General features: G+C 34.2%; 1 protein-coding gene across 3 annotated transcripts in view; it reads right to left on the bottom strand.

Annotated features, from left to right (window-relative positions):
• Positions 1-4,034: 4,034 nt before the first annotated feature.
• The window catches only part of LOC120515422 (oxysterol-binding protein-related protein 3-like), a 183,533-nt gene continuing 176,196 nt past the window's right edge, over positions 4,035-11,371 (bottom strand). For all 3 annotated transcript variants that reach the window (XM_039736396.1, XM_039736395.1, XM_039736397.1), the window contains 3 exons: positions 9,804-9,930; positions 6,362-6,484; positions 4,035-5,212 (listed from right to left, as the gene is read on the bottom strand). In XM_039736396.1, the coding sequence (XP_039592330.1) occupies positions 5,116-5,212; positions 6,362-6,484; positions 9,804-9,930 (347 nt within the window). In that variant the 3' untranslated portion in view covers positions 4,035-5,115. The remainder of the gene's footprint in view (positions 5,213-6,361; positions 6,485-9,803; positions 9,931-11,371) is intronic.

The raw sequence follows: 11,371 nt of genomic DNA, 5'->3' as shown, positions 1-11,371 counted from the left end.
GCCCTTTAATGTTGGCTATGTTCATGTAAGCTAGAGAAAACAACCTTCTACCTACAAAACTGCGTAACGTGTCAAGTACCATTTTTTTCCCCATGGGAAAGAAAATCCTTTTCATAATGCTTATCCAACAGGGTATTGTCTTTATTTAACAAACTGTTACGGTTCTTACCAAGGATGAGATCAAGGAGGATTTGCCAGAGACAGACGTTTACTATCAAATATGCAATGCACAATTATCATAAAATATACCAGAGCAGCAACAGAGGCTATTGAACTCACATTATCTGTGGATGCAGAAAAAGATGGACAGAGTTGAATGGGGTCAGTTATTTGTTACAAATTTAGAGTAACTATAAGTGCACAGATGAAATTATTATACTCTAGTCCTGAAGCAGATTGTGTGAACTCGGTAATTTTAGAAATACCATTGACTAAATTATCACGGAAACCATTGACATCTATTTATGTAAAAAAATAAGAGACTCGGAGAATTATAAAGGAAGATGCAGATATGATGCCACACATTACCGATCCATATTCATCATTCGCTTCTGTACTCAATACAATAAAGAGCTTATTGTTTCTGGTGAACAGCCATGCATATCATCAAATTAGTTCTCTTGAAGTTTCTTACAACATTTCACATACTTAGGAATTACAATTGCATAACGATTTAAAGAATTTTAGCAACCTGATGGAAATTATTAGCTGCTTAGGTCTTCATTTTATATTAGCCAGAACTGACATTGTTAGAATAAATAAACTGAAAAAAGTTATATATTTTTTCAGCACATCCATACATATAGCATATTAACAAACTTCTCCTTAAAAACTGGACACAATTACAACTTTCTTTATTTGGAACACAAAGCGGGCATAGATTAAAAAGAAGGAGGTATGATGTTTGGTAATTTCCAACTCTATTACTGTGTTGTAAATAAACATATCATGAGACCACGGAAAGAATCAGAAAAAAAATAATCCCTAACAGCTTGGCTAGCAATGTAGAGGAAATTAACTCCGTCCTGAATGCTTTGCCATGTGCTCTGCCTTGTAATTACTGTCAATTATATAGAAGTCTGGCAGATCAATAGTGGAAAAATAAACTTTTAGGCTTAGTTATTACTATCAATTGAACTCTTACAAGGTAATTACTGATTCCCTTCATCATTACGCAACACAATTTATAAGCAATACTTGGTATTAGTACTTTTAGGGATTTTGAGATTGACAATATATTTGCAGGCTTTGAACTGCATTGCAAATACATATAACCTTAAATCAATAATTGTTTTTAGTGCAGTACATCCAGGTTTGAGACTTTGCTCCAACAAACCTGACTTTCCTAACCTTCCTTTCTTATTTGCTATGGACACTTTCCAGCAATAAGGAGTTATCTCCAAAATTCACCAGTTTTTTCAAAAGAGTGGACTTCTTGGTAAAGTGAGGCACAGTTGGACTATTTAATTAGAATGTCAGATGATGAAAATAAATCATACAATTGGTAAAATACAGTATATTCCTCATCAATTTGTGTGAAACATGGTGTAATTTGCCCACAATATTTGCGGGTCAGGATACTAACAATACTGCCAGTTGGTAGCTGTCTCTTATGTTTTAGGAATGTCCTATGCTGAAGCACCACTTAAAAAAAAAATGAATAATATTTCAGAAAATTTTTTGTTCATAATAATTCCTAATCCTGCAAGAGCACTATTTGTAATAATATCCAAGGAGATTCCACTGCTTAATAAACATTCTGTCATGGCATCGTGGTAACTTACACTACACTGCTAGAAGGTTCCTTATGTTGCTCAGCTGGAAGACCCCATGCCAATCTACCATAACCCACTGTAAAAGAAAATACTGATTGTTATAAATTTGAAAAAACAAATCAAACTCATTTTATGAGGAAATATTTTCATAGAATTCGGCAAACATTTATTATAGTTGTCTTTAACTACCGTAGATACTCATGTATAAGTCGAAAAATTTATGCCTTAAAATTCATTCAAAAACACAAAGTCGACTTATCCACGGGGCAACACTAATTTCATTAAATAATTCTTTAAACTGTGAAATACCGCTTGAATTTGAGCATTAGCTTTTGCAGGTTTTGGATAACAAACATACCATTAGCTGCCAGTAGATGGCGGTAACCAGAAACATACAGTATTTCGGACCATAAGGTGCACCGGATTTTAAAGCGCAATATCAATGAATGGGTCTACTTTCATACATAGGGCGCATCGGATTATAAAGCGCATTCAGCAAAACAAAACAGATAAGTCAAACTTTATTCAACTCATTCACAATAACTCTCAACTTTGCTCAGTTGTAACATAAAATACAAAACAATACACTCACTTTTTCAGTTCAATCCTCTTCCACAAATCTATCAAATTCTTCATCCTCAGTGTCTGAGGTAAACAGTTGGGCAATTTCAGCATCAAGCATGCCCGGATCTCTCTTCTTTATAGCAACCGAGTCCGCATGTTCTCGGAGTTCGGTCCACGCCGTCTGTACGAAAGGTTTACAATGGTGCTCACGTTCGCGTCCGACAATCCCATCCTCGACACTTTTCTCCCAAATTTACTAGTGGAAAACGGTGGGACATAGTTTCCTCTTGCGTGGGCGATGTCCTAAAGGGGTTGGTGCTAATTGCGGTGGCTTTGGAAAACTCTGCTTCCAGGTCAGCGTCTACCCCTAGTTTTGTCGCCATTCACAGTTTCCTAGTTACACACTCCACCGAGAGAATGCACCAATTTTCTTTCAGTTTTACAAGCTTCGTGTCACTCACTAGTGCTGGCAGGAATAATCCCGGACGAGCCCCCAGTGTTACCTTTCCTGCCTGTCTCCGGACCGTGGTCGGGGTGACGCAGGGGAGCTTCTCCTTCTTTGTGTCTAGTGGTGTGAAGCTCCATGGCCAGAGCAACATGCTCTGGGGTAAAACCCTGTCCCTGAGTTCCCTTCTCCTAATTTACAGCAGGGAGTGACATACAAGGCTTGACTGCTCAATGGTTGACTTATTATCTCCTTCTTTTTAAGGTGCCTGTTTTAGCTTAACAGAAACCAAAAACACAAGAGCCCCACCTTGCCGTCAACAAACACTCAATCCCAAAACTCCACCCCCCAAAACCCCAACAACTCCACCCACATCCCACATTCAGTATAATTGGGATGTCAGGCTGCTATTTTAAGCTCTGATCCCAACAAGAGTCAGACTTTGAAGGATTTGAAGAAGACACTTAGGGCCACTTTATTATATGCGAGGATTTGAATATGAATTTAATTGAAATATTCTAACTGCAAGTAAATGAATAAAAATGTTTTTGGAGTTTTAATTTTGGCTTACTAAAATTCTTCAAAGATTAAAATGTTGAAATTCTGAGCCCAGGTACATTGGGTATAATTATGAAATTCAAAGAATTTGATAGGATGTCAAGCTTTACCCTCGACTTATACGCGGGTCATAACAAATTTCATAATTTTCAGCTTAAACAATACACTCGACTTATCTGCGAGGTCGACTAATAGGCGAGTATCTACGGTAATTTGTTTTGCTAAACCTGCCAATAAAAACAGAATTGAATAGACAATTTTGAAATTCATGAGTAAGGTATACAGTATGCAACACTACTGTATATGACTGATAATTCCAAAAAGGCTACAGTTAATCTACCTACTATGAAGAGCTGCTCACCACCTCAAAGCTCAAATTATTTTGACAACATCTGTTCATCTAAAACGATGTTTTAGAACACACAGTTGCTGCTTTCTTTAACATTCTGGTTTATACATTAGGTATAAGTCATCTGATGTCACTCGCTAGCTAATGTTACAAAAATTCCATAATAAGTAAGTGATACCTTAATGCAGTTTATCAAGCAGTTTTCTGATCATTGGTCACTGTACTGTAGAAAATGAATGTGAAACTTCATTCATGCAGAGTAAAAAAATTAGCTTTCTGTTATTAAGAGAATTGCTACTAATGAATGGAAGGCACAATTTATTCCTAAAGAACTTGTCACTGAACACAACAAGCATTTTTTAGAATTTAGGCAAACAAGAAATAATAGTACAAATCTTTGAAATTACCGTTCACTGTGCCCTAAGCTGCTGAAAGAAAGAACAATGCTTTCAACCTAAGCATTTAATTATTTAAATGCAACATGAGCAAATGTCACATTGTTGACTTTTTTCTTGATGTTTTAGTTCACCTTAATAACTTTAAAACTAAATGTGATAAACATTTTCTCAAAATGAAAGTATTTCCATTGTAAAAAAAGTTTATTACATAGAATAAAAGAAATAGTCTGCATTTAGTTACTGGTCCTAACAGAAAAATCCCATAAAATTAAATTCAGGAATTCAAGATTTATTTAAATTATCAGATGACTCTATTGAATTTTTAAATTTTAAAGATATGACATGTGACATTTTAATTAACTATCTACTGCTTAAGAATATGTGAACTTTATATATATATTATATATATATATAAACACACACACACATATATATTTTTATACATAACAGATACACACACATATATTATAGTATGTATTACAATTCTGGTATAGTCCAACTTAAGCTTTATAGAAAACAAAGATGATATACATGATACTATAAATAAGGCAGCTGGCAAGATGTCCATTTCATTTATGCTCATTTCTTTTAGAGGTAGAAGTAAACATATTAACAGAGAATTTTATATAATAACCCTTTTAAAAAATATTGCAAATTGCACCAAAAGCAGCTCACATTTATACTGCTTATAGAAAGAAGTGAAACACAATTAAGGAAGCATAGTGAGTACTCTGAGGTACAGTTAATCTAAATGTGCAAAATTCAAAATGTTGGAGTACACAATACAGAAGGATAGAGAACAAATTTGCATATTTTTATACATTCAAAATCTACATATTTTTTGAAAGATAGGAAATTATACATAGTTTTACCAGAAGCACTCAATTTTAAGGCATTATATTTCTATTTAAATACAACCAGAAACAAAACTATAAAAATTATGTTACCATTTTATAGTAATGTTACAATATCGTCATTTGTGATGTTACAGTGCTACATGTTACAGTAGTTGTCTTCTGTTCAGTGTTACCAAAGTACTGGGTTGTCAAGTTTAGCAAAGCCAGGGTCTTTGCGTAGATTCCAATAGGTCCCATTACTAACCCAAGTGTCTTCACTTGATTTTCTGAAATTAAAAGATAGAGCCAAAATAAAATATATTTGTAACATTTCTTAAATCCTAATATAATACAGAAAAATGTCTAAATACTCATATGGTTTACATAAAAGCTTGGGACTTTTTGTTGATAATGCTGCAGATCCAATGAGTACCATATAACCTGGTCAGCCAGAAACACAGTTTTTGTGGTTGAATTGTAATTAGAGATAAGTGATATAAGTTTAATACGTTTAGTTTGTTCTTTATTTTCATGTTATTTTAATTCCTTTTATTCATGCAAGTACCAAATCAACAGTGACCTTGTGATTCCCTAAATAGCTCAACTGGAAACTTTTACATAATGTAAGAAGGAGTTCCAAAAACTCGGATAACACGTGAACACAGCACTAGTGCATGAAGTGAGCCATTTTATCCTCTCTACAACAGTATTTACACATTTATCCCATGTAAGGCTGCCAGTATATGAAAGTGGAAATAATTTTAAACAATTAACAGTGTGACCATGGCACAATATGAAAATGTGTGGGTTTAACCACTAAATGGACTTGATAGGTCACATAATGATGACAACATGAATTGTTGTTGAATATTGACACAATCAGCATATTTTCCACACTTTACATAAAAAAAATTTCTCTCACTGTGGTATACTCAGATTTCTGAATATAGTAACTGTCAAAGTTCGTCCTTGTTAAATATGGTTATAGAAATGACATGGGAAGTTATTTCTCATGTGCATTTTTCTGGCCAGTTAGCCAGCACCTCCAAAGTTTTCATGTTTCTAATGTCCCCCGTGCACAGTACAGACATAATGGCAACTCCCTAAAAAGTTTTTCCACACGCCACATCTAAGAAAACATCTATAAAGCTGTGTATGAAAAACATGTAACCATGGCTGTGTATGAAGAAAAATAAAACACTTTATAGAAAAGTTAAATTTATAATTAGGTTAGTATAAAACAAAAACAAATTGTACGTTCAATTTATGGGCTTAATAAAACATAATGAAATCCTTGACAAAACAAATGAACATGTAACATTTTGATTTTATTATCTGTATATTTCCTTTAGGCAAACAGAGACTAATCAAATCAAGGGATTGCTTTAAATAAATATACTAAAATTACTTTTACATAATTAAAATAGCTACTTCACCTGAAAAATTTTGGTTGGTGCATCATGCTATTTTCTTCCAAAACTTTTCTTCTGTCTCTTTGGAGCTGTTCAATTCTTTGTTTTTGCACTTCAGCAGCATCAGTATTCCCCTCCTCAAGTAACCTTTTGAAAAATAATTTATAAATAACCATCCCCTTGTCATAGTCATCTATCCAAAGCATAATTTAAATATAAAATGAAATAAACTGATGTTTAACTAATTTTAAATTAAGAGAACATCAGTTTAAAAATGAGTTAATCACATAATAGTAAAAAAGAAATCATATGAATTATGATTGATGAACATTTAAAATTCATAATGGTGGTAACAAGTAGTGGTGCTAGATATACATCCATTTTTTTCTGATCTGCTTGCCTAATGCAGATTTATGAAGCACACCACGTATCCTTGAACTAAGTGAAGTGTAAGGCAGGAAACGACTCCAATCCAATTCAGATCTTATATAAATACGCAATAAGTACACGTGCCTTGAGGAATAAAATCAGTGCTACTCGGTGGACATATTCTAGTCCAGCACAGAAGCACAAGTTAGAGGTTTTACCCCCTAACTGATAATAACTGATTTTTTTTCACCATAGATAAGCTATATATCTAAATGTGTTATTGTTAACTTGCAAATTATAATTCAGCACATTCATTATCTCTTCTCTTGCAGGTAAATGTAACATGAAATATGCAAAGATAAAAAAAATCCAAGATGGAATATGTCAAAGTAAACTAATTTTTAAAGGTTTTAAGTAACAATTCTATTTCCTTTATATTTTATTAAACTAGAGTATAAAATGAATATATAAAATCGTGTTTAGATAACATAACATTCTTATCTTCAAAGCCATTTGCCGTATCAATAAAAAGCTAAATAAAATTTTAAGTTTAAGTGTAAAAACCTGAATATTGTTCAAGGAATGTTATGCTTAAACAATTTAATGTAACAGAGAATCACAAGTGCCATGTTATATTCTGGTCACTGTGATACTACAAAGACACAGCCACACTAGAAAATGTACACAGATACGTAAACAAGTCCATCCTTGGACTATGGGGCACGTCCTTCTAAAGTTTAAGTGAACTACACTTCTTCAGTCTAGAACTGTGACGGTTATATGGGAACCTATTCCAAGTCTTCAAAATTCTCAAGTCAATAAAACTGATCCAACAACATTAATTCAGTCAAACAATCATCTGTGACCTTAGGGACACTGGTGAAAATTAAAAGGTAGTGTATTTAAAACAGAAACCAGAAAGCACTTTACAATTCAAAGGGTCTAAGGAGCCTGGAACAAGCTACTGAGCCATGTATGTATTGGTTGCTAAGACCCAGGTAACTTTTTTTTCTTTTTCTGCAGTGAAATTTGTATTGAAATGAGAAAACAACAGCCATTAAAGCTCAGTCCAAAATTAATAATTGATAAAGTAGTAAAACAACATCTCCATGGCACCTACCACCGCAACCATCCCACCAAACCCTCCTGTAAAAGAGGTTGATATGAGTATTTGAAATATTAAGTAGATGATACACTAGATAATTTTGTCCATAATATTTCTCCAAAAGGAACATGAAAAATTTAAACTATCACATATAATCATGAAAGCTCAGAAGGCAGGCTCTAGCAAGTGCTGAGTTTTAATTGTTAAATCGTCGACCCACCAGACTTAAACCTTTTGTCATTAAATGGCACATCTACATCAGACCTTTCAGATGCAGGCTCCTATTCAGATTGTTGAATTAAAGTAGCCACTTTGCACAGTAATTCTTGGATTTTTCTTGCACTCATAGTCAACCTGCACAACCACAACTTTGCAAAGTCAAGCAAAGCATGTATGTCCATTCTGTAAACAAAAGTACATAATCCACTCTGTAAACAATCTAATATTTATATACTTTTTTTCATTCTTCTTTTCTCTAGTGTAAAGGTGCCTCATCTACTGCTGACAGGTATCCCAGAAGGGGAGGCACAGTGTAAGTCATATGTAGCAAATAAGATAACTTTTTTACTTTTACTGAAGTATTTTTAACTGGAATACATTTTATTTTAAAAGTAAAAATTTGATGAAGTACTTCTGCTGTTACTCAGGTGTCATTTCTGAGTTCATAATTACTTTTTACAACTCTGATAATAATTAGGAAGATCAGCACAGCAGTACCTGGTGAACAAGATGAGAAACAAAATAAAGAGGAAAATATAAACTGCGCATTTAGTTTAATCAGAGTCTTGTAGATACTTCAAATATTTTAGTTTGTGTGGAGTTAGTGAGCATGCTGCATACATTTGCAAAGGAAAAAGGGTAAAGATTTCCATGCTGAAAAAAATGAAAAAATAGATTTGAGACAAAAACTTCAGCTGTATAGCCTTCATCAATGTGAACAGTCAAAACATTGTGTTTCTAATCATTGATATTTTCAATTTGGATATAACCTTTACCTCTTTTTATCATACTGCATTTTTCCCTTTCCTGTCTGTTTTTGTGAGAAAAGAATCAACAATTAGTGCATATTTAAATGCAAATATTGCGGAGTAAATATTTAGATGCAATTTCATCTATGACCTTAAGAAATTTGTTCCAGAATAAACTGTAAGGAAATGCTAACTCACTTAGCATCAAGTAGTATCATTTGTGGATACTAATGAGCAATAAATAATTAAGTATACCATGCAAATTTAGATACATCCATCCATTATCCAACCTATATCCTAACTACAGGGTCACGGGGGTCTGCTAGAGCCAATCCCAGCCAACAACAGGTGCAAGGCAGGAAACATACACCCCGGGCAGGGTGCCAGCCCACCACAGGGCGCGGACACACACACACGCCCACACACCAAGCACATACTAGGGACAATTTAGAATCGCCAATGCACCTAACCTGCATGTCTTTGGACTGTGGGAGGAAACCGGAGCACCTGGAGGAAAGCCATGCAGACACGGGGAGAACATGCAAACTCCATGCAGGGAGGACCCGAGAAGAACCTGAGTCTCCTAACTGCGAGGCAGCAACACTAACCACTGCGCCACCGTGCTGCCATTTAGATACATATATTTGAAATTTCTAGCACTTTATATTTATACTTTATATTACAGTGTAACTATTAATTGCTTCATAAAATCATTCAATCCTTAAGAGATTTAAGTGATTGTAATACTAAAATATTTTTGCTATGTAGTGTCGTTTTTGCCTAACTGCATTATAGTCAGTTTGTTGTTTATTTCAGTCTATGCTGGCCTTGTTATACCAGAAAAATATTACATGGATTCAGAATTCTACATTTTTATTTTGAATAGTATTTTGAAAATATGCTCATCATCTTTTTTATATTAAAATGAAAATAGAGCAAAAATGAAAAGCAACTTAAATTCTTTTTTTGGTATCAGACTGGCTAAGCAGAACCATGAAAGACGATAAGACTCTCCATTTCATACCTTTGGTCAATTCTGTATCTGGTGTCAGTAGGTGGCAGCAGAAGCTTCATAGCTGCATCCATTTCATTTAATTCTAGAGCAAACTTTGTGAATCCATAGTACTGTTCAAAATCTCTAGGCATTGGATCTGCAAAAGGAATATAATTCAAAAGGAACAAAAATACATGTTAAGAAAAAGGTGCAGCTCTACTAGACAAGTAAAAAAATCTGTTTAGATACCTATGGAGATTCATAATTTTTAAATTGAAATTCAAATACTAAATGCAAATTACCATTCTGGTGAAGGTGCCAAGAAGGTCAAGTGGCACATTTATTATACTTCTTACATTAATTGCAGAGATACCAATCTGACCGCATGACCTTATCTTAAAAATACCTACAATATACTGCACCAATAAAGATGCTAATTAATGTAAGTCACATGCGAGTTCACACTCTTGACTGGAATAGTAGTATGTTATCTGTTAAAACTGATGGGAATCACTGATGTCCAGGTATCAATCCCAATTATTTGGACCAAACACTCAGTTGCTAGTCAATGCATGTAGGCCACAAATGTACATATAACTTTTACTCAGTATGGCAAATATCACATTGTCATGACTGGTGTAATGCCCACAGCTACTGCAGGCCTTAATTTTAATGATGCAATAAATGGTGTTTAAATATGGTTCTTGTCCTGAGGTGTCCTGACCTATGTTTAGTGTTTCTTTAGTGAAGGGTTAAATGGATATCTGCAACATTAAAGTTAAAAGAAAAATTATCAACATAACATTGTCAAACCCATTTAATCTAATCCAGGGTAATGGATGACCAGAGTATATCATGGCAGCACTTGGCACAAGGCAAGAATCAGCTCTGGGCAGGGCACCAGTACATGAAAGGGTTTAGTAATGCACAACCACAGGGCCAAATTTGAATCACCAATCATCGTAACCAGAACTCTGCTGGTCCTACAATAGGAAAGCCCTAACAGACACAGACAGAATTAAAGTTTTCATGGTATTTACAATTTGAATATGGAAGAGCAAGATAAAATTTGATTCAAATCATTACTATAAAGTACTTATAACTCCAGAATATTAGGCATTGATTACAAATACAATTTAAAGTGTAACACAAAATGACAACAAAAACAATAAGTATAAGATTGAAACAGGTTCTGTCTGAGACATTACCAACTTGGTGACTTTGTCGCTATATCTACTGACTTTTCAGACCCCTTTGTCGACTTTATTTTAAAAAAGAGCAAAGCGAGAAATCTAGTCACATTTTCAGTTGACATAAGCAACTTTTCTTTCCTTAAGACACTGACAACAGTTCATGCAACAACTTATTGTGATTCAGATCAATAATGAGCAGTAGACACTGCCCGTAGACATGTTAAACCTTGTTTTAATGGACAGTGCCTGGAAAATTTAGAGATCCGATTGGTGAAGAGAAAGTAGGTCATTTTGATTTTTAAATTGTTGGTCCAATAGGTGACAAGCAAAGGCAGACCGTGACACATTCATATTCAAATTGCCTTATATTACAATCCACATGACGCGGGAAATAATAATCTTATT

Source organism: Polypterus senegalus, chromosome 15 (genome assembly GCF_016835505.1).
Source record: "Polypterus senegalus isolate Bchr_013 chromosome 15, ASM1683550v1, whole genome shotgun sequence".
Classification (NCBI taxonomy): domain Eukaryota; kingdom Metazoa; phylum Chordata; class Cladistia; order Polypteriformes; family Polypteridae; genus Polypterus; species Polypterus senegalus.
The sequence above is the reverse complement of the archived record's forward strand: the minus strand, read 5'-3'. Positions and strand labels throughout refer to the sequence as shown.